This window comes from Carex rostrata, chromosome 15 (genome assembly GCF_964058835.1).
Source record: "Carex rostrata chromosome 15, lpCarRost1.2, whole genome shotgun sequence".
Lineage (NCBI taxonomy): Eukaryota > Viridiplantae > Streptophyta > Magnoliopsida > Poales > Cyperaceae > Carex > Carex rostrata.
In genome coordinates, this window is record NC_135932.1 from 5,687,527 (window position 1) to 5,711,983 (window position 24,457).

Below are 24,457 nucleotides of genomic sequence, written 5' to 3' on the forward strand. Positions count from 1 at the left end.
TAGATCTAACCAACTTGACAATTTTATATTTAATTTATGAATGCACTCATTCGATAGTTTTGACTAAGTTTATACATTTATACAACTACAAAATGCTAAAAAAAAAAAAAAAAAATTTTCAAGTACAAGAAAAGCAGATGTATGGCTCTTAACTTGCTAGTTTTGCGTTCAGTTTGCTTGTAAATTTTTTTTTTAATTAAAAAGCTCCAGTACAACTCAGTATCTTTTAAATTTTATTCATACAACTCAGTCTCCACTTCAGTTTACTTGTATTTTTACTTTAAAAAAATTCAGCATTCTTTAGTTGTTTTGATGTGTATGAATTTAGTATTCTAAGAAAATAAAAGGGTACGTGACCTGCTACACAGACATATCTACGCCTGCCTTAGATAACCCAGAATAGAGAAAAGGGAAATAGGAATCACTGGAGCCACACCTTTGCAACAAATTTCAAGCACAAAGCTACCCAACTACTCTATCCGTCCATTTTCCAATCCATCCATCCACTTTTGTGCACACAAATAGGAAATGAAATAAATAAAAGTAGAAAAAGAGGAAAAAAAAATAGAAAAGATAAAAGAATGCGCAAACGCTTCCTTCATTAACTAAATAAAACATAGAGCTACTTAGAAGCTATTTTTGTTTATTCTCTTCTCTCACCTTGAAAGAAAGATGCTAACCAGCAGAGTGATCTCTCACTCATTCTTCCCTCTCTCCCCTGCTTCCTCTTCTACCTCTTCATCCTGTCTTTCTTCTTTAAAGACTATACTCTCCCCATTTCTTACCAAAACCCAAGTGTCATACACCAGGAATTCACGCATGGCTTCCAGTCTGACAGCCCGGGCTTCGGCAAGGAAATTAGAGAATGCTAATGAGCTGATTGATTCAGTTGAAACATTCATATTTGATTGTGATGGTGCGATTTATCAATAGTTCATGGTATTAATGATCCATTCTGTTTTTGTCATTTTGGCATTTCATCGAACACATACGGTGCAATCTATGTAGGTGTTATATGGAAAGGCGACAAGTTGATTGAGGGGGTACCTGAAACGCTAGACATGCTGAGATCAAAAGTATTGTCTGCTATTTTAAAAAAAAGATTTTTTTTTTTTTTTCTTTATGACATGTTAGATGTATTATTGTTTTTTCAGTAAAGCACACAGATAAAATTTAATAAAAAAAAAATCAAATTATTACCAATGTTTTATAATCACAATTTTCTAGACAGAGAATTACCCAACAAAGAGGCAAATTAAGCTGAACAAAAGGGTACATTTAAAAAAGTCCCAAACTATATCAATATTTAAAAATGTCCAAGAAGTATTTAAGTGTAAATTTTCATTAAGATTCTAATTTCATTATAAACTTCATAACATTTTAGGGAAAGAGACTTGTTTTTGTTACAAACAACTCGACAAAATCAAGGAAACAATATGGAAAGAAATTTGAGACACTCGGCCTAAGTGTTAAAGAGGTATGCTAGTTCTTCACAATTATATTATTCTTCCCTAATGTCTTCCCTGTTGACATAGAATATTTCAATTGATTTGGCAGGAGGAGATATTTGCCTCATCTTTTGCTGCAGCTGCCTATTTGCAGTCCATTGACTTCCCAAAGGACAAAAAGGTAATTTGGAAAATAAAAATCGAAACATGCAACATTGCTGGTTTGCATCTATATTCTATTGCCTTTTGACTCAAAATTGAATATTCAACAATAAATTTGTTGTCAATAAGTCAAAGTAAGCCACCAATATAAATCACTGGAATCTGCAAAGTAAATCCAAAGAGTTGGTAACTTCTTAACTTCGGTACTGCTACGAAATAGCATCTATACCTAGTAATTAGCTTTTTTTTGTTTCAATTTATTTTTTCAAATTTTAGATGACAGTTTTTGGTATCTACTATGGTAGCTAGACCATGGAGAAATTCATTGATTTCTGTCAAAACCAGATACGCTCTGATTCAGAAAAAAATGCTGTATCTTGTTAGGTTTATGTCATAGGTGAAGATGGAATTCTAAAGGAACTGGAGTTGGCTGGATTTCAGTATCTCGGTGGCCCAGTATGTTTCTTAAAGAAAAAATTAAATAAAAGAATGCGCTTACTCTTTGTTAACTGATGTGCTAAGGTTAATTGTTATTTTATTAGACAGATGGTGACAAGAAAATAGAGCTGAAACCAGGTTTTCTGATGGAGCATGATCATAACGTATGGCTTTCTGCTCTTTAGCGATAGATTTCATAAATATTGAGTTCTTTGAAATCATATATTATTTCAAATTTATTACTTTAGGATATTTATATGTGGTATTGCAGGTTGGTGCTGTTGTGGTAGGATTTGACCGTTACTTTAACTACTACAAAATTCAGTAAGCTCTTTACCCTTTGCAATTTTGCATTTCATCTAAATCCATCAAATACTTCTTTAGGCTACATGCATGAGTTTTCATACATGTCATGAGTCATGGCCTTAATTATTGATTAGAAACTTGCAACTCTTTCTTTTCCACATGAAGGTATGGCACATTATGCATACGTGAAAACCCGGGATGTCTTTTCATTGCAACAAACCGAGATGCAGTAACTCATCTTACAGATGCTCAAGAGTGGGCAGGTAGGTTGAAAAACTAGACAATAATAAACTAATAACCTCCTGTTTTAAGAGTAGGCAACATGTGGCGCTTTCTCATTGATTTATGGTTTATACAAGGTTATAGTGTTCATTTTGCCCTTCTGTCTTTTTCCCTTATAGTGTTCATTGTGGACAGTACAAAAAGAGAAAATATGAGGGTTTTCATGAAAAATTTACATTTCATCTTTCATTTCAGGTGGAGGTTCCATGGTTGGTGCACTTCACGGGTCAACCAAAAAAGAACCACTTGTTGTAGGAAAGCCATCAACTTTCATGATGGATTATTTGTCTAATAAGTATGATAATCAAGCTATAATAATTCACTTTAAGAAGTTCTAGTTATATAATAATCTCAATGTTAAGGTAGAAGGTCAGTAATATTCTCCTTTTGTTGTTATTTAACAGATTTGGGATTTCAAAATCTCAAATATGCATGGTTGGGGATCGTCTCGACACTGACATTTTGTTTGGCCAAAATGGTGGCTGCAAGACTCTACTAGTCCTTTCAGGTTTATACATCTATAATTAATTTAACTTAATTCCAGTCTAAATGACTAAATGTAAGTTAATAATTATTTTCACAATGATAATGAACTGATGATATATGACTGAGTCGAGTCTGATTCTATATTACAGGTGTGACCTCTCTAGAAACACTTCAGAGCCCCGACAACTCGATCCAGCCTGATTTCTACACGAGCAAAATTGCAGATTTCCTCTCCCTCAAAGCGGCCACTGTTTGAAAACTGGAAAGATTGTCAGGATTTAAGTTTCAGTCAGGAATATATATAACTATTGCTTGTGGAATTTTGTAACAATAGCAACAATAATTTATTCCTCCATTTCACAGAAAATTTGTGAAGTTTATTAGTACCATTTCACATAAAATAGCTCCACCGATTCATAGAATCAGCAGAGCAAATACATTTCTCTCTCCACCGAAGGAAGGGATCGGTGGAGCTATTTTTTTTATAAAATCCAACTCCTATATTATTGTTTCGTTAATATAATTAAAAAAAATCTCGATTTATTGTTTCGTTAATATAATTAAAAAAAACCTCGATTTGGTGCAGGTTGAATATTTCTGTGTACTTTGTATGTAAAAAGTGAAGTAACAGCTCTCCATAATATGTGCATACATCACTAGCTAGTGTGCATAAAACCAAACAAATATAAATACTCTCTAATGAAAAAAACAAAAACAAAAAAACATTTAGTTACAATTTTTCAGTTACAAATGCTGCATTATTAATTGGAAACAATTCTTTTCTGCATATGACATACTTATATATTCCAAAAAAAAAAAAGATATCAACGCACTGAATTTCTTCTATTTACTACACAGAAGATACTAAAAATAAAATCATAGATGTACAATTTATCTCCTACTGCATCAAGGACCTCGCATTTTCTTCTTCAAATTATACATGAAAGACTGCAAAGCCTCCTGTATCTTGGACCCACCGGTCTGTCGCACTTCCATAGAAGTATTCCGAAGACTCTCCAAGCCACGTCCTAGAGATGCTATACTTGGTACAGCTGGTGCCAACTCAGCAGCACACTCAATACCATCTCCATACACCAAAAGACCCCAACACATACTCATGCTAAACCCAAAGGTGGCCCAAGGCATGATCCTGACAGACCTGGCCCCACGTTTTTGCATTATTTCATAGAAAGAAGTACGCATGGCCAAAAGACTGGTACGCTCGACGGAGGCAATCACTGAGTGCGTCACCACCCGGATTTTTTCAGCTGAGACAGTAAATTTCAACCCAGATAGATTCGACGGGATGAAGGTTTTACTGAGGCCAAGTAGGGTTTTTCTATGCAATTGGGTCAAGCCATGTTTAAGCACCCAAGGGATTTTATAGGAAGAGACTTTGAAAATTGTAGAAGCTTGAAAGGCTTTAGAGAGAGAAGAGGCTCCTAAAATAGCTGTTGCCCCAGCACCGACAGCCACCATGGGCTTATCCGAGAACTTCTTTTTCTCAGTGCTTTCAGTGACATTATCCTCATCATTACCAGTTTCACCTTCATTCATATATTCCGTGAAGCACATGGCAGGTACATCATTCAGTTCTGAAGGTAATGGAGTGTTCCAATGCCTCCGGATGCCACACAACGAACCAGCATCGACTATGGCCACAACTGATCCAAACTTTTTTGCTTGACTTTTGAGTGCCTGGGCAAACAAAACGTGGCATTTTTCATCTGAAGAGAGCTCAGGGAACTCCACTTTGGCAGAGTTGGATGCATCAATTTTGTCAATGGGGCTTCTTGCAGCATCCGTTAATGCAATTCTTAGACCTTCTATAGCAATCCGAAATGTATGAACATCGTGTAGTAGCTCACTGCTGATTGCATACCCCTTCTGTATGCATTCCAGCATTTTTTGCGAAGAAACCAATGCTTTTTGAATTGAAGGTATCTCCGAAAATATGGTGTGTAGATCTGCTAATAAAGGGTATACCACTTGAGCAAAAGGAGGTGCCTCAAAGCTATCTATATGTTCAAGATTGTCTGATTCTTGACCAGAAGTAGCGAAATTCAAACTCAAAGTAGCATTTAAAGATGGAATGAGAGATTTTACCATCTGAGATTGCAATGCATCAGTTAAGCATAATCTCTGAATGTTAGGGTTAACAGCAGAGACAGCCCCTCCTGGTACCAAATAACTTGCTTGCAAGTGCAAACCTGGGTTTTGGCCCAATAGTTCATCTTCAGTAGTACTGCTCGGGCCACTTGCACCAGTACTTTTAGTATCATATGGTGATTCCAACAGTAAAAATACCGAACTTACCTCCTCAGCAGCTTTTTTCGCAGCCAGGAAATGGCCATAAAACCCTATCCCAAAAATCTCTTGCACAATTTGACAGCTGGCAATTTTCTCATACAGATCTTTATTTAGTTTATCTGTAAAACATTTTTGCAGAACACCAAATGAAGAGGTGGGTACAGTGTTATACTCATCTCCATGTAAACATTTCTCTTCAGTTTCTATCTCAGGAACGGCTGATGGATCTATTTGAGCAATTACGGCTTTGGGCTGGACTTCTTTTATCAAGTGGACTGCGTCTATGGCAGACTGCTCTGACAGGTTTTCCACAGCTAGGATGTAGACAACTGCCTGTGAACCAGGTTCATGGAAGGCAAAGACAAACTGCTTTGTTTGATCTGGTATTGAGAGCCGTCGGATTAATTGGTTAGAGATTGTCAGATCATCTTGCTTTCTGAAGAGTGAGAAAGGCCACAAATTTTGGAGAGGGTACAGAAAGGATAGAGCCATGTCAGATACATGAAGGAAGAGGCAGTGTAGAGATGTATTAAGAGAATTAAAGACAAATCAGCATACTTTGAGACCTGCATGAAAGGATGCAAGAGTCGATATCAATTTTAATGAACTCAGACCTCAATTTGAGAAACAGTTTTGATTGTGCATGGTACCAGTACTGGCCAAAATTGCAGTTGGTAGCCTCAATTTGTGAAAACTCAGACCTCAATTTGTAAAAATACAATTCAATTTTTCCGTGTCCAGCTCTCCTACTTGCTCTATTTTCTTGTTGATTTATGGTCTTTATTTAAGTTGGTAGCCTAAAAACTCTGATTACCTGTTTTCAAAAACAACTTAGACACCAAATATAATCACCAATCCTATCAGAAAAAGAGATGGGAACGATCCTAAACCTGAATTTATTACAGAGAATACAATCAACCAAACATCAAGATATTGGGAGCTCATTTAAGGCTTAAACAGCGAGATATGGCAAAAATACAGAACAATTTTACCCAAAGCCAGCATCTCCTTCTAGTTTTCGAAAAGCAAATTGACTGTAAAAATAAATATAAATTTTAATTTCGGTATTTATTTTGAGAATATCAATTAAATCCTCGTCACTTCACAGAAACAAACCCAAAATGTCAACGTAAATGGACACATCGAATGTTTAGCCCCTAATTGAAGAAACTTTTGAAAAGTAAAAACATCAACCACAGTGATTGAACTTTGTTGATGGAATAAGCAATCAAAACGAAAAGAAAGCACTTAATCAGAAGATGGGATTAAACAACAGCAGAACATGTCGATTGTGTACGAGAAGAAGAAGTACCTATTCGTAGCTCAGACAGAGTCGATCGCAGAGAGAGAGACCTCGATCCTTCTATTTATCCTTCACTAGAGAATACTAGTTCAGCGATTCGAGCGATCAAAGCCGGGTCCAGCGAGGACTAAAGACGGGACGAATCCGGAAAGTTTGGGGACGACCAAAGCGGAAGCGTATCCTCTGCGGAGCCAATCCTGCGGAGCTGTGCGGATTCCGCAGGGCGGATATTTTAATCTGGTCCGTTCATTTCGGATCGGATGGACCAGATCTTGCAAATTTTAAGAATATTTTCTTTTCTTTTTCAATTCGGGTAAGATCTGATCTGATCCGTCCGATCCAAAACGAACGGATCAGATTAAAAGTTTCGCACAGCTCCGCAGAGATTGGCTCTGCAGAGGATACGCTTCCCAACCAAAGACGGGTCGGAGCAGGGTGAGCCTTGTTCCTTAAATCCGTTAACAGATCCCTTTAGTACATGGGCTAAATTTTATATTTTAACCTAGCCAGACTAAAGACGGACCACGTTCTGTCCGTCTTTTTCATCAGTCTCGTTTTCAAGTATTCCCGGTCTACAGTTGCCGAGGGGAAGTGAGGAAAAAAACGGAGCTAAGATTGTTTTATGAATTAGAAATTTATAATTTGAGTGAGGCTATGGTTAGAGTAGGAAAAATGACACAGTGAAACCGGTTCCGTTACAGAACTGCACGGTATGCGTGTCAATTACATGTTGTGACTATCTTTTGAAACTTTAGCATGGCACAGCATGTCATGTGAAAGATCCAATCACAACACGATACGACACGTCACGCGAGTCACGTGTAATTAGGACTATTAGACCGAAATTGATTAAATGGTGAATCTTGAATAAACTAACTTAAATTATGATTAAATAAATAGTCATGCGAGTCATGCGAGACACGTTTGGTCACGGCACGTTTGAGCACGGCGTGACTATTTGTGTGCCGTGATCACATCTTGATATTTTAATCACGGCACGATACATGAAAAATTAACTTGGTCACTGTAGCTATCGTGCTACGAAACCGATGCTCGACTCAACATTTTAAGTGTGATTTAAATTTTATTTAGAGTCGCCACCCGTTATACAACAGGAAATACATAATATAATTTATTTACGCATAATAGCTAGGTTTGTGTCTTGGTTATGAAAGTGGAAGGTGTTAGACACCACACTCACCCGATAAATTGGTCTCTACTAATTCTAACTTTCAACAAGTTATTTCAATGATAATATATGTTACAAAATGAGATAAATAAACATAACAATAACAATAAAAAGAAGGAAACAAAATAGAAAGAAAGCAACTTAAAAAAGTGGAAATTAATTGAAAATTTTCAAGTCACGCTGATCTTCATTCTCGTTCTTAGAACGTCGTGATGATCTCTTTGGTGACTTGGATGGATGGTTTTAGAATATTGAGAACTCAGTTAATAGAATAGCACAACATTTTGTCACTCATATTGTTTGGAAGCTCATTACATTAGGGTTTTATGGCAATGTTTGTGGAAAGCATTTTTTTTCCTTGCTGTTTTTTTTTTTTTTTTTTTTTTGTTTGTGGGCTGAATTCTCAATGTTTTTACTCTCTTTTTGTGCTTTGGATGATCTAACCAACTATAAAGATGAAGTGAGGAGGTAGGAAACTATTTATAAGTGAAGTTTGAAGCCTCTTGAAGCTCAAAAACATGCTCAAATTGCTGCTAAATGATATGCCCCACTGCTGAATCTGTTTTGAACAAAGTTAAATATATTTGACTAATGTTAGACAAAAAGTTGTGGAAATGATTGAATTGTAATGATTCTATGGCAGGAACAAAATTCAAATCATGAAATCAGGTGATTAGCATATTTTACTTAATTTATATAACATTTTAACATATCATAATTATGTATATTACCAAGAGAAAGTGGAAACATAAAAGCTGGATTCTTGTTGCTTTATTTCAGAAATTTGTACATTTGTTAGATGAATTTCAAGAGGATAAAAAGCTAAAAAAAATTACTGCAACGATATGACTAGATTATATATTTTTAATATGCATAAATGTGCTAATTATATTGCTCTTAATATCATTTTTTCACTACTGAAATTTGCTACTTGAATTCTTGTCGTTGCTGAATTTTTTTTTTACTGGTTTTTTCTAGATGCTGGAATCTTTTTTATAATTGAAATAAAATCATAAAACATTCTTAATATATGTAAATATAGATGAATAATTTAGGATTTAAAAATTTAGTTCCCAAGTGATGATTATTTTTATATATAAAATAGGTAGTTTGTTTTTGTGTTAAGTGGGATGGTGGAAAATATTGATACTCACTATACCCTTAGATTTAAGATGCATATATTATTTGAGATGCTTGGAATTGCTCCCTTAGCTTGCAGTACGTAGCAGATTCAAGCAAGGCCTACTCACAAAATTAAGTAATATATTTCGACTAGGTTGATTTTTATAAGCTAAATGAACATTTACGACTTGGCAAACCATTCTCATACCATATAACCTCTATTGCATTCTGCTAGTACGTTAGGCTCAAGCATCAAATAATCATTAGCTTCTAGGCAAATAAATGTTCCAATACATATTTATATATGACTTTGATACATTAATTTAATTAAATTTTCTAATATGAAAGCACATAAAAAATAATTCAGGCACAAGTTGTCACTGACTTGAAATGAAATAAGATGCAAAAATTCTACTGACACTTTTTTTTGTGTGTAACAGACTTTCAAATGATTATAAAATGAGAAAAATATTTAAATTTCATAGAGAGATGTAACAAGAGCTAACATTTTGAATATGTATAAATTTATTAATTAAATTGCCTTAGTACATAATTTTCCAGCTAGATCTTGAAACATTAAAAGTTCATATCAGAGATGAATGAGATTGCATTCTTTTATTATAGATAAATGCAAGTAACAAGCTTAAGTCTCCTAAATTTGAAGTATTGAATATAGTTATGGTGATATCATATATGCATATTAGGTGTTGTGAGTTACAACAGTAATCTATTTCATTGTTATAATTTATTAGAAATATTTGATCAACAGCTTTCTTCCTCTGAAAATATTTTTTGGACAGATGAATAGCAAGTTTTACATCCACAAAAGTTAGTAAGTGTGTTCCTCTTCAAGAAAAATTAATTTAATTAATTTCTAAGAACAACATCTTGTGAAATAGGCAAAAATTATGCTGAAATTTTAGCTTATACCTAATCTTTTGACTTGAAATGACATGAAAAACATGAATTCAGCTTAAAATTAAGGAGTGTACAACTTGTTCCTTGGCTGATTTTGCCACTTGCAAATATAATTTGAATATATATTTTATAATCACAACTTGTCATAACTCTTCTGAATTTTTGTAATATCACAATCATGCACAATGCTCATGAGACATAACTCTTCTGGATTTTTGTATATATCACAAAATATGTTTACTAAGTTTGGACTACTAAAAAAAAAGATGTCTCGTACCAAAAATGTTATCTATTACATGCATATTTCCTTATTTAAAAGTTTTAGTTTGGATATGAAAATATATATACGCTTGATCGAAATACTAATTTGTTGCAAAGTAAAGCATGAACTAGATATGTTGTGCATTTTTTTCCTAAATTATCATAGCTTTGGTATGATCAAATTATGTAAATTCTATTCATGGTTTACTCGTATCGGACATATCATAGTTTTATACGCACAAATTAAAATTTGATTCTTAGAAATAATATTTGATATAAATGACAAAGCAAATATATAATGGTGATATGTTTCTTTTTCTTTAACATCAGATGTTTAAAATTTAGTTAGGTAATAAATGATACTAACCAAAAAAATTCAATTGCAAAGTGTACCTCTCTTTGAAGATGCTTAGAAATTACTGATAAGCATAAATTATATACATATTTGATTTAATTTTTATCACAAAATAACACTAAATATCTTGTATTTTGAATATAAAGTGAATATAATATACCTAGGATCAAGTTAATGCGTTTATTTGATTTTAATTTGCAGAAAATGAAGAAAAACAAAGAAAAACGAAGAAAAATGCCCAGTGTGGACGCACGGTTTGCGATACGGCCGCACTAAGTACTTAGATGAATTTCTGAACGCGCACCAATTTTAAAAATATATAATAAACTATTCATCAAAATTCGTGCGGACGCACGGATTTTGATGCGGCCGAAATCTGGACGCATCAGAAAAATTCGAGCACAGTGCAGGTGGCCTGGCCGCACTGTAGCAGTCAGCCAAAAATAAAACCTGAACTTAAAACGGCCATAACTTTTGACTCGTAACTCCGTTTTAGGTTTATGACCACTTTTTGGAAAGCTAGCAAGAAGATCTACAACATGAGAAACTAAAAAAAGAAATTTGGTCCAGTGCGGACGCACTCAGTAGTTAGACGAATTTTCAACATCTCAACATTTCACAGAAAAAAAAAGTCTGAGCCCAGTGCAGACGCACTCACCTCCAGTGCAGCCCGGGGCATCCGCACTGGACCCGCAGAAAGCCAAAAATACACATTTTCAACACGGTTTCTATTTTTGGCGCATCATGGACGCATTTTTAGTTTTTACAGTCAAAATTGGACAAGACATCCTGTGAAACAATCCAAATATAGCACCCAGTCATCTCACAACTATGCCCCTTAATTAGGCATAGTCCTTGGCTATAAATTAAGGAGTTATTTTCGCATTCAAGACACATCAATTCTCATATCTCTATCTTAGTGCATGTCAATTTTCATAAAATATAACGATAAATTCGCTCCTACCTTTTCGTTCTCTCTCTCTTTCTTTTCTCTCCTATCTCTATATAGAACAAGAACCCATCTGCAAATATATATTTTTTTTTAAAACTCTGATAGTAGCGATCAGATTTTTTTTTTTTTTTGCTAGTTATTCATTCACTTCGCTCTAAGCTTCAAAAACGAATTTAATTATGTCTTACTGGATCGTGCAGGAACCTCTCAAAAATTGCTACGATCAGCTAAATCATCTTATTGTCGGTGCCCTTTTCAGTGATTATTCCAGTTCACGTCTTTTTCTAAATTTTTTCTTTTTATAATTTATTGAAAATGTCCATCTATATTATTGACACCCATCATCGAAATAGTCCAAATCTAAAAAATAATTTGCTGACCTATCCTCTATTATTTGATTATGATATTTTCACTATTCCGAATAAGTTAATAACGTCATGTATTAACCTATAAGATAGTACTATGCTGGTATTTTTAACCTTATAATTGTATTTCAAAATAGCCCTATTTTAGGTTTCTAATTCTGACGCTATTTTTTTTGCAGGGAGAATTTCATATATGCTACTAAAATTTCATAAAATTAGATATTTATTATCTAAAATTTTATAATTACGTATTTATCAACCTAAATTCTAATAACTCGCATATTTATTTAATTAATAAAATATGAGATTAATTATGTTTAATACTATATAAAATATAATTAATAATTTAATTAGTCCATTTCCTAATCCCTTCCCCTTGTGTAGAAAATCGACTCCTTTCTTTTGCCGTGACTCTTCTCTTTTTGTGCTAAAATCTCTCATCGTTTCTCCTGCCTCTTTAGAATTGAAACCTTTGCTTATCTCTCCCGCCCTCATTAACGTTCGTGCCTTCCGCTTCTCCAACATCAATCCAATCACTATCGGATATAAGATATGACAAAGGAGAAACAATATTAGAACCTAGAACATAGCTCATGTCGGAGGAAGAAAAGAGTCTTAAATGGAAGCTCAGAGTAGATATGCAGATATATAATAAAGAGAGATGGTACCGAGAATATGTCTAGATAAAAAGAGAGAGTGTACATAGTAAATGTGATTAATTTTAATTACTCTTTAATTTTTGATTCGTTGTAGTTTTCAGAATTTTAAACATTACTAATTTGAATTTTGACATATTTAATATATATTTAAATTATGATGGGTAAATATGTGAGTTATAACAATTTAGAATGATAAGTACTTAATTATGAAATTTAAGATGGTAAATACATAATTTTATAGTGATAAGCCAAAATGATATATGTTGAAACCTAGGGTTTGTTGTGTAAATTAAGCCGAGTTTTGTTGAAATTAGAATTTAATTAGGTTAGAAATGTTTAAAAGTTCAAGTTACTGCCCTAGCTGTGTTTATTTTGTAGGCAATCAAGTGCTTGGAGCTTAACGGAGGAAGACGAGCTATCTGGAGCAAGAAAGCACGAAGTCTGGCGAATTTTCACTTTTATTGCGGGCCGCAATTAATTTCTTGCGGGCCGCAACCAACTAGTCAGAACTGATTTGCAGAACAGAAAATTTGTATTATTATTGCGACCCGCAATGGAGGTTATTGCGGCCCGCAATAAACAGTTCCAGAGCGAGATTTTTGCTATTATTAGTTGTTTTTATTTTCTGAAAAAAGGGATAACTGTTTGAGGGACGAATTTTAGACATTAGAAAGAGAGAAAAAGCACAGGAGAATAGGGAGAAAAAGGAGAGACGAAAGGAGGGAGAAGAAGATAGCGAATTCTTCGAGCGGTTACATTGATTTCTTTCTTTTAGAACTCTTTTACTTGTTATTTCTCTTGTGTGCTTCAGCCATGATTGGCTAAGGTTATTTCTAGGGTTGATTAGGGTTAGACTTGAAACTTATGTCATGGATTAGTTGATTTTATATTATATTTACTTGTTCCTTGGTATGATCTTTTCTTTATATTATTTGATTGTGATAACTTAATCGAAATTGCATGAAACCCTAGGATTCGGTATTTACAATTGAGAAATTGAGTATTTAGTCCTGACCATAAAGAATAGGGTATTTGATAGGCTAAGTACCGAGAGGCGACGCTTATCTTATACGGGCTTAACCCGATAGGTTAGAAAATTGTACCAAGTACCGAGAGGTGACGAATAACTTTCTATACCAATTGGGACAGTTAAGAACTTAATATACTTTGGATTAGTGTAATCAAGTACCGAGAGGTGACATTTATGCTAATTTAAAGACGGTATTAACATAGAGATATCACTTTATACCGATAACATTAGACTGCCTTCATAATTATAAGAACAACCTTAATAAATCAATTAATTGTGACATTAATGGATAGGAACCCTAAGAGACCCTGATTTCTCATTCTTGCTTAAAAACCACATTTAGACCTAGAATTTAGTTAATTCAATTTGATCAGCAACAAACCAAACCATCATAAAAACAAACAAATTCCTTTTATTTCCTTTTACTAAATTAAATTAGTAGGTTAGGTTTAATATTCCGAATTGTCCCTGTGGAGACGATCCCTAAGTACTACTTGACAAGGTTGTACACTTGCAACCAAATTGAGGGTAAAATTAGGATTTATTACTTGTGTAGTAAAATTCACATCATATAGTTTTTTGAGGAGGGTTTAAATGCCTCCATGTTTTTGTGCCTCCATCTCTTTCCATCATTTTCAAAGTTCAAACAGTCGATCCGAACCGCTCAACCTAACCTCCATACTAAAATATGTTTGGAGACCAAATTTTATATTTTTAGGAATTTTTTTACTATTTTTTTAGATAGGTACAAAAATACTGTTTTTAGATGGTTCAGATTTACTGATTTTGTACCTATCTAAAAAATAGTAAAAAAATTCCTAAAAATATAAAATTTGGTCTCCAAACATATTTTAGTATGGAGGTTAGGTTGAGCGGTTTGGATCGACTGTTTGAACTTTGAAAATGATAGAGAGAGATGGAGGCACAAAAACATGGAGGCATTTGAACCCTCCTCTAGTTTTTTAATAGTATAAATTGTCCCTTTTGTTTTAAACCAACTTTTTTGATAACATTTATGATTGTAAGATCACCAAAAACAAGCGAATAATATTCAAATATGTCCTACTCATGAATTTATTTGTGCAAAAAATCAAACTGATACATCGAATACTATGCATAAATTCTTCTAAAATGTATTTACAGTGTGTTATGTGTCTGTTGATGTTTTTACTTAGATCAACAAAACAGACAGATAACATCAAATATATAATTTCTACATATTCATAAACTTATTTTGTGCAAATATCAGACATATGCATCAAATATTACGCATATAATTCTTCTTAAATATTCTCTATATAATTTTATTTACATGCACGCAAAGTGCAAACCGAGATCAATGCATCAGACGGATATGCCGTCATCATCTATACCAATATTTGTTTTTTTTGAAGAAGTATACCAATATTTGTTGAAATTATATTATTATATTGCTAAGATATATACATGAAATGTTATATAAAAAAGTATGCTAAAATGTTTTTACAGTGGTGTTAATAAAATCAGGGTGAATATTTTGACAGAGCAGTTTTTAATCCATACAACGCACAAATTATATGTTATTTTGACTTCATTATTGGTAAGCTACATGAATAAAAAACTGCTCTGTCAAAATCTTCACCTATAAAATCACCACAGGTGCTAAGAGAAGTTCAATAATTGAATTCAGAATTTTCCCAAACAAAAATAACCGGACTTCTCTATTCTGTGGGACCGATTTGCAGTATTCACCACATTTTTGTCTACACTATTTAGTACCCAGAATATTCGCTCTCTATTCTACCCCTCAAGCGTATCCTCTGAGATATCTCATATTTTGCGAGACCGACGTGGCAGGTGATTATTCGGGGATAGCGCAAGGGGCCAGTATTACTTGAGCTTTGAGATTCGTGTAGGACGTATTTGAACAGTTTAGATTTGCCTTAAAGTCACGCAAAATATGAGATATCTCAGACTAAGAGGATGTAAATTCCTGAAGGCCTCAAGTGCTAAATTTTTTGGGATCCTATGATTTCGTCAGGGATGTTGCGAATCGAACTGAAGGATCCTTTTAGCTGTATAACTGGCTAACTGCTTCTACGATGAACCCACTACAGGAAGAGCCATAAAATTCTCTCCGAGAATTGAAACCTTTCTTCCCCCTCTCTTTGAGTTAATTTTTATCAAACAAATATAACATAACCTCCCACCTTCCTCTCGCCCCACCCGCCTCTCTCTGTCTCTTCTCTCTCGCCTAGCGTTCGAATCCTGATTTCTGGGAATCCCTTTGACCCAGCGAGCCGACAGCTTAAGTCGTAGGAGTGAAGGGATAGGTCCATTGATCTTGTTGCCATCGAGCTCTAGTTCTGTTACTAGATATCGAATTGTGCTGATTGGCTTGTGATAGATCTAGTTTGGAAGGACTGGGTTTGGATCGAAAGATCTCGCCCGTTTACTCTGTCAGAGGTAAGATCTGTTTCCTGTATCAATCTTCTTACGAGATCTGATTTCATCATTCTTTTGCATAGATACTGTAAGGTAACCATGGATCTGATCAATTAAGAAGCTTTGTTGCAACTAGTTTGTTATTAAGGTGGCCAAATCCATCTTCTTTTTTTTTTTTCTAGATAGTTGAGGTTGATACTGAATTGCACGATGAGCAATTCTCCAATTGAGGAACTCTCGGTAAATATTTATATGTTCATTGGACTTGCTTGATGTTTTGAATTAATCGAGAATTTAAATGAACCATACAATATGTAGTTCCATTTCTTGACGATGGGAATGTAAATGTTATCTTCAGGTCAATTGTAATTTGCATGTTAAGAAATTTGAGCCTATTATATCTACATGGAGAAATTGATAAAAAGAATCAAATGCAAGATGACAGGGTGAACTATTATATGATTCTCTCTATGGCACTTCGTCATATTTAGATGCTATAAATCATCTATTTTGAATAAGTGTTTTCTTCTGACAAGTGCATGCAAAAATCAGCATTAACTTAATCAAATAAATCTTCTTTCTTCAATGCTACCTGCAATCTCTTGATATACTATTTACTATTGTGTTTTCTGCACGGTTAAATATCTATAGTAAATATAGCAGCCCCAAGCGGTTATATTATGTGTTTCATTTGTGTAGTAGTTAGTTAAGATTTCTGTGCATCTTTGTGTTTCATGCGGATTGAAATTCCTAATGTGGGATGCTTTTTTTTTTTTAAATCTGTAATGTCAAATAAACTCAGTACATAGATCATGTATGTGGAATACTTTACAACTGAAATGCATTTGAAAGCAAAAAATGACAATTATGTGATGAATTATGTATACTTGTTCTCTTGACTGAAAGAAGATATCAGTATAAGCTTTTTCTGGTTGATACTATATGCAAAACTATAATCGTATTAAAAATTTGTATTTTCAGGGCAAAAGAGTTATACCCTGATGATATAGTTGCATACTTGCTTGACATTGAAATTTGTAAAAGAAAAAACAAAGATGATGCAAAGAAACGGGATGCTAGAGTGTAGTAATTGCCATAAATTACTGGCACAGAGTCCTAGGACAATATCGAGGGCTTATGATAAGCATAGAAGCAAGGTTTCCTCAAAAACACGAGCTTTGAAAATTCTTTTGGTTGTAGGCGACTGTATCTTGGTCGGTCTTCAGGTAAGAAGGTGTTTCATTTTGTGTTGATTTTTTTTATGATTTTTGTTTTATTAAATGTCAATTTGATTATAGAGGTTGATATAAATAAGAAGTCTGTTGTTGATTTTTTATTTCATGCTAGACTATTAGCTTGGTATTTGATATCTGAAAAGAAAATTCAAAATGAAGTCCTTTCAGTGTTTTAACTTAACAGGATTATTCAATCCTTTTTGTGCAACAAGCTAGTTTATATTCTTGATGAGATTCTGTTGAAATGAAGGGGTCTTGGTTTAGAAATATCTTATGTGATAACAAGAGCAAAGTCAAGTTTAAGAATAACTATCAATGTTATGATTTTTAAATTCAAAGTCAAGCTCCTACACTTTAATGGAAATAAGTGGACTTTGGTTGTCCTTGAGAACTGATAGTCATATTTGGTATTCCAGACCAGGGCATTCACAATTGCAATTTAAACTTGTAGGGCCTTTTGTGTTGAAATCTCTTCTTTGTTTATGTTTATCAATTGGATGCTTTAGGTTTGCAAAAATGTAATTTTTATGCATAATTTGTAACATAGGTTTTGTTACTATTGAATTAAACTTTGCCTCTTCCTTTATCCTCTCTTGCAGCCCATTTTGGTGTATATGTCAAAGGTGGATGGGAAATTTCAATTTAGTCCCATCAGTGTTAACTTTCTGACAGAGGTCACGAAAGTCATTTTTGCGATAATTATGCTAATTTTCCAGGTTTGCTTTTATTTAAAAGCTGATCTTTTTAAATAGATGCTGCCAACTTGATGAAACTTTTTGTGAGCATAATACTTTTAATTGGCTATTTGGCATGAAATATACATTTGAAAGAAGCAAAACAAAAGAAAAACCAAAATTAGATTTTTTTTTTTTTGTTGAATTTAATTTGAGGGGTGGGGTCGTACTGAGAGCACAAAGGTATCAATTAATTAATTAATTTTTTTATTTCTGTATTAATTTGAGGATACTTGTGTAATTTGACAGGCTAGGCATCAAAAAGTCGGAGAGAAACCTCTTCTTTCTGTTTCTACATTTGTACAGGTATTATCTTACTTGCTAATCAAATAAAATATTGAGTTAAATAAAAAATGAATTTAGCTTCCATATATTGCATGATCATTTAATAGAATTTCTTTTATTGTGGCAGGCAGCTAGAAATAATGTTCTTCTTGCTGTTCCCGCTCTATTGTATGCAATCAACAACTACCTTAAGTTCATTATGCAGGTTCTGTTCTTGTATAGGTCAAACATTGTTTTTGTTTTGGCATATTATTATATATATGGATTAGAATCTCTTGATAACAGATCTAAATTGACAAGGTTGGCAGTTTCTATAATATTATATTTAACCTCAGTATCAGCTGTCATTTGTGTGCACAAATTAAAGGATAGAGATTAGTCAACTGATTTTATCCTGTTATTCTGCAATTCAAGTAACTTATGTTGGATTCCTTTGTTGCAGTTATATTTCAATCCCGCTACTGTTAAAATGCTAAGCAACCTGAAGGTATAAGCGAGCCCCTGAACACTTGTTGTTCTTCTTTTTTCCTACCTTTTTCATTGTAATGTATGCTTTTGTATTTTCATTGTAATGTATGTTTTTGTAATTCCTTTTGCAGGTTTTGGTGATTGCAGTTCTCCTAAAGTTTATAATGAGACGAAGGTTTTCTGTAATCCAGGCAAGTTTCTACCAGATGCTGTTTTTTCTTTAATCAAATTGGATATTTATTTCAAGAAAATCTGAACAATATTGATATTTGGTAATATTCTAATCGAATGATTGGTTCTGAGAGTTCCAAAATAAATTATTAAACATTGTCTAATTGTCTAATAAAGAGAACTTGCATGATATTACTGTGAGGAATGAATAAAGCAAGTTCTACACCACTTTAAAAGCTCCAAAATCATGTGCTACCGTGCTAGCTGGGAAATATCATCGGTGTGCCTGCAGTTAGCAACTGCGTCACATATAATTCCTTCTCAAATTTCTTTGATGGATGCCATAACCAAGCAATTTCCATCCATATATGCGAGTATGAAAGGTTGTGTGTGTGTGGGGGGGGGGGGGGGGGGGGGGGGGGTTCAAGATTTTGATTATTGCTTTGAAGAAGTTGGGAATGTTCATGAAAAATTCAATTATTGCAAGATACTTTGAGATTTTGCATGATTGCTTGTGTCTTATGTTAATTATTGCTCTCATTTTTCTTGCTTCTAATATGTACAGTGGGAGGCTCTGGCTTTGTTGCTTATTGGTATAAGTGTGAATCATCTACGCTCCATTCCTGTAGGGTCTGACGCCTTTGGTCTCCCAGTTACTACCATTGCATATATCTACACCTTAGTTTTTGTAAGTAATTCATGCAAATAATATTGATTATTTACTATAATTGCACCTTTTTACTGTTATTTGTAACTGACACCCAACTTTTTTCTGAGGTATATCTAATTAGGTTTAGTAAGTTTCAGTTGGTATTTGATTGAATATTGAAATTGTTCCAGATATAGCAAGGTCTTTTGCCACTATTTTTATATAACCAGAGGTAACTGTTAAGATCAGTTTAGTTATGACAATTCAGTGATATTTGCAATAAAAAAATGTTGAGTATTAATTGGACACAAGAAATGTTGTGCATTTTTTTTGCTTTAGGGTGCAATACTAGATGTAATAGCAAAATGCACTTTTTTTTTATTATTTCAACTTACCTAAGTCAATGGCTACCTTACTTTATGCTTGATAAATCTTTAGGTAACAGTGCCATCAATGGCATCAGTTTTCAATGAGTATGCTCTGAAAAGCCAATTTGAGACGAGCATCTATCTTCAGGTTGTTGTTTTACAATTATAGAATTCTCTCTCTCTCTCTCTCTCTCTTTACCATCGTCTGATTTTTTTTTTCCTGAAACCATATTTTTAGAATTTGTTTTTGTATGGATATGGTGCCATCTTCAATTTAATCGGCATTCTTGGAACTGTCATTTTCCAAGGTATGTACTGATTTTTATATAAAATTATTTAACTTTTGCAGTTTTTTATCTTATGCTAATTTTTACATTATTTTAGAGGTATGACATGTTAGTTATATACTTGTAGGTCCTGGCAATTTTGATATACTAAAGGGTCATTCAAGGGCAACACTGTTTCTCATATGTAACAATGCTGCACAGGGAATTCTTTCTTCCTTTTTCTTCAAATATGCAGGTATTACCACACTGACCTTTTTCTTTAACCAAAATAAGCCTCTATTGCTTTAAGTAAATTTCCCACGGCACTTCTCTTGACAAATATATTGCACCCAAGTATTTCAGGGAGAAAAACTGAAGAGATTGTTTTTTTTTTTGTTGATTGTGATTTGTGAGGGGTTCATTTCATGCAAAAGTTTAATTTTCTTTTCTTTTCTGTTTAAACTTGCAGATACAATCTTGAAGAAGTATTCTTCAACAGTTGCAACGATATTTACAGGCTTGGCATCTGCTGCCTTATTGGGACATGCTTTGACCATGAACTTTCTACTTGGTGTCTCTATTGTTTTTATCTCTATGCATCAGGTATAAAACTTGTGCGCCTTTGAACTGTGTTGCCATCACTTGTTTTCTTTAATTGCTAACATATTTTTCTTTTGTTTTAGTTCTTTTCCCCAATAGCCAAAGTCAAGGATGATAAGCCGGAGGCTGGATCAGTAGAATTTGTGGAGGCCCAAAATCATAGGTACATTTTGATTTCATTTATTATTTTCTTGTTCTGTTGCTTGGTTTCAGATTTCTTAATTCTCCTTTTGAATTTGTTAGAGTCGTATCAAGGTTGATGTATAATGCTCTCCGTTTTCTTTTCCAGGTCATCAGAATCTTTTGTAAATATGGCTGCCGGGGCAGCTGATGATGTATTATTCTCTCATCATATATTATTTTATGAAGATGAAATTTCCTATTATTATAGCATTTTGTATTGGTTTATTATGATAATGACACTTATATTTAATATTTGTCTTTCAGAATACTCACCGGGTTAATGATGAGAGAACACCACTGCTGCCTACCTAATTTAATTATTTGTTCTTTAGGCATGGGTAATTTATTGCAGCACCATATAAATCTAAATCTAATTGGATTGGTTCTTTATTTCGTTGTTTACTTATACTCTCTCTTTATTGAATTTCAGGTATGGATTTTCTGCGAAAATTCTTTTTACCATTAAGCATGCTACAGAGAGGAGCCAATTTCTTCTAGTTATACAGTTTCTAAAAATAAACTTCTTTGAGTCAAAATAGAGAAGTATTGACAAAGTTTTTGTGGATTACTATAGCAATATTAGAGGAAATATTATATTCTTTTGAGAGAGCTGTTACCTATATACATGAGCAAGGCCAGGATAGTGTTTTGCTCATAGCACTGAATTGATTAGTGGGTGGTCTATTCTTTTGTATTGGTATTTTTGTAGAACACTATTTTGTTTCATTTTAAAATGCGTTTCTGTTTTATTCAATGTGTGCAAAAAATGGCATGCTTTTGGTAAGAAATGGTCAGCTCATGCTAAATAAATGTATTGGTGTTGTATTGGTGTACCTTTTCTTTTATTCTGTTAAGCTATATCTAATATTTCTCATCTTTAGAAGACTCAAAGGCAATCTAAATACCTGAACGAGGGTTGAATCCTACATATATTAAACCCTGATGCAATACATTATGTAAATTGTTTGTCACCGAGATAGGAAAAAATGTTTTTAATACTTTAGAATCCGATATTGTATATTTAAAGCGTTTGATCAACAGTATGTTTTTTGTCCACATTTATCTTTGCCCGGTAAATGATTTTTGTTTTATCATTTGAAATTTTGTAATTGATAATTATTATTTATTCATCGAAATTCCTTAATTGTATGTTTTTGTGTAGATTTCATAATATTTTTGTTGCTAATAATTATATATTTTCAATTAATAGATAGACTAATTATTAATAACAGATCAATGATGGAAAAAGGATGGACGCCTTCCTTTGAACAATATTGAAATCGAGTACAAATAGTTTGATTTTTCGAAATAAGATTGTCGAAAATGATCTCGACTGAAATGAATAAAGTTGGAGTTAAACAATTCAGAATAAGTTATTTTATATTTGATTGGCACTGACATTTTGAAATTAGCTATAATAGCTTGTTATTCTCTATTCTAACAAAGAGTTAGACTATTTTAAAAGTAAAAGTTTGACTTTGGAATAGACTATTTTTTCTAACAACCATCCAAACATAGATGTTTTACATTTGAAACATAAAGTGAGAGTGAGAGTTATGGTTTATATATATATGAGGAGGGTTCAAATGCCTCCATGTTTTTGTGCCTCCATTATGCCTCCATCTCTCTCCATCATTTTCAAAGTTCAAACAGTCGATTCAAACCGCTCAACCTAACCTCCATACTAAAATATGTTTGGAAACCAAATTTTATATTTTTAGGAATTTTTTTACTATTTTTTTAGATAGGTACAAAATCAGTAAATCTGAACCATCTAAAAACAATATTTTTGTACCTATCTAAAAAAATAGTAAAAAAATTCCTAAAAATATAAAATTTGGTCTCCAAAAATATTTTAGTATGGAGGTTAGGTTGAACGGTTCGGATCAACTGTTTGAACTTTGAAAATGATGGAGAAAGATGGAGGCATTTGAACCCTCCTCTCTCTCTCTCTCTCTCTCTCTCTCTATATATATATATATAGAGGTAGGCTGTTACGTTATGAAATTTTTACAATTAAATTCGAATGATTTAAAAGAAAGAATCGATAAATCATGTTAATAAAATGGAAGTTTAAACCTTAATTAAGGTTCCCCTAAATAAGTAAGTTAATTGTGAATTGAAACCGCGTCGAAATTTCGAGATTTCGGAATTTTATAGCCCCAGTGCGGATTAGGTTGACCGCAGTGCGGGTGGAAGCCATCCGCAGTGGCTCAGGCTTTTTCTGGAATTTTGCCAAAAAAAATGACTAAGTAGTGAGTGCGGATGAGGGATCCGCAGTGCGGATGAGTTTAGCCGCACTCATGAATTTCTGTATTGCATTGAATTTTCCTGAAATCGGCTAAGTAGTGAGTGCGGATGAGGGTGAACCGCAGTGCGGATCAGGTTCATCCGCAGTAGGCTCGGACTTTTCCTGGATTCGGCTGACAACCGACTAAGTCTCGAGTGCGGATTAGGTAACCCGCAGTGCGGATTGGCTAATCCGCATTCAGGGTAATTTTAACCCTAAAACCCAAATTAAACCTTCTCTCTCTCTCACTTCACCATTTTCCCCATTTTCAAGTGAATTTCGGTTAAGAGAGAAGGAAAAGATCCCGTGAGTTTCCGTTTCGTTCAGACTCCCGATTGTTGCGAGAAATCGAGTCTGGAACCGAGAAAGCAGCCGAGAATCTCTCCGAACCCTTCTAATTGGTATTTCTTTCTCTCCTTGTTACTTTCGAAACCTCGAATTTTCTCGATTTCTCGGATTCTCGTTTTAAACCCGAGATTTTTGTTCGAATTGCTCAAGGACTAGTTCCTCTACACTTCTTACTAGTTTGTTTGTCAATCTTTTTCCCGATTTCTCCCGATTTATGAAATCTGATTTCTAGGGTTTCGTGCCAAAATTGAAAGTTGGCATAATCGTGATTTGATTTGCTTAACCCGACCAATTAGACTTGTAATCGGTAGGGTTGCCTCCTGATCGTAAATTTTTAGAACATTTAACGGCCGATTTGAGGTTTTGACCAAATTAGGGTTAACCAAACGGTAAATTGAAATGAACCGAGAACCAAAGTAGTGAACCGGTGATTGATGGTCACCAAATGGAGAGTTGTATGGTCCCGAGGACCTAGATGAATTTTGTGTGGTTTTAGATGATGTTGGTAAGAAATAATGAACCGAACGAATTGATACCAAAAACATAGAAATTGAATAGGGAAGGTATAAGCCCTAGCACCACTCGATTAAACTCCTCGATCCTGAACCAATGTTAAACCTAGTATACGTATAATATAGGTGTAGGCTCGGTCGAGCAAGAACTTGCGAGACCATACGAGACGTCCGATCCTTAGCTTAAGCGGTACGCTCGTCAAACCGGTGCGGGATTCTTGGACTTGTTTGATACTTTATTTTCAGGAATTAAACTGTGTTTTCGTTTGTCATGTTGAATATCATTGATTGCATCACTGAATTGCGTAGAGCATTTGCATAGCCCAATCAAATTAAAC

At 33.9% G+C, this 24,457-nt stretch overlaps 3 protein-coding genes across 4 annotated transcripts; 2 read left to right on the top strand and 1 right to left on the bottom strand.

Annotated features, from left to right (window-relative positions):
* The first annotated feature begins 416 nt into the window (after positions 1-416).
* LOC144566473 (phosphoglycolate phosphatase 1A, chloroplastic-like) lies at positions 417-3,489 on the top strand. Its single transcript, XM_078316499.1, has 11 exons — positions 417-916; positions 1,009-1,076; positions 1,385-1,477; positions 1,558-1,629; positions 1,995-2,066; positions 2,153-2,212; positions 2,320-2,372; positions 2,520-2,617; positions 2,832-2,931; positions 3,041-3,144; positions 3,272-3,489. The coding sequence occupies exons 1-11, from the start codon at positions 673-675 to the stop codon at positions 3,376-3,378; spliced, it is 1,071 nt and encodes a 356-aa protein (XP_078172625.1). The 5' UTR covers positions 417-672; the 3' UTR covers positions 3,379-3,489.
* A 394-nt stretch (positions 3,490-3,883) lies between these two features.
* LOC144566472 (uncharacterized) lies at positions 3,884-6,870 on the bottom strand. Its single transcript, XM_078316498.1, has 2 exons — positions 6,745-6,870; positions 3,884-5,998 (listed from the first exon to the last, which is right to left on the bottom strand). The coding sequence occupies exon 2, from the start codon at positions 5,922-5,924 to the stop codon at positions 4,029-4,031; it is 1,896 nt and encodes a 631-aa protein (XP_078172624.1). The 5' UTR covers positions 5,925-5,998; positions 6,745-6,870; the 3' UTR covers positions 3,884-4,028.
* Positions 6,871-15,687: 8,817 nt separating this feature from the next.
* Positions 15,688-21,718, top strand: LOC144566474 (CMP-sialic acid transporter 4-like). Of its 2 annotated transcripts, none has more exons than XM_078316501.1 (16): positions 15,688-16,031; positions 16,992-17,236; positions 17,845-17,961; positions 18,229-18,285; positions 18,392-18,469; positions 18,707-18,751; positions 18,864-18,923; positions 19,469-19,591; positions 19,991-20,068; positions 20,159-20,228; positions 20,335-20,442; positions 20,656-20,789; positions 20,870-20,949; positions 21,076-21,121; positions 21,234-21,307; positions 21,400-21,718. In XM_078316501.1, exons 2-15 carry the CDS (start codon positions 17,066-17,068, stop codon positions 21,279-21,281), a joined length of 1,215 nt encoding a protein of 404 aa, XP_078172627.1. In that variant the 5' UTR covers positions 15,688-16,031; positions 16,992-17,065; the 3' UTR covers positions 21,282-21,307; positions 21,400-21,718. The 2 variants fall into 2 exon arrangements, with proteins under 2 accessions (XP_078172627.1, XP_078172626.1); XM_078316500.1 differs by having other exon boundaries at positions 15,906-16,040; positions 17,000-17,236.
* The last annotated feature ends 2,739 nt before the right edge of the window (positions 21,719-24,457 follow it).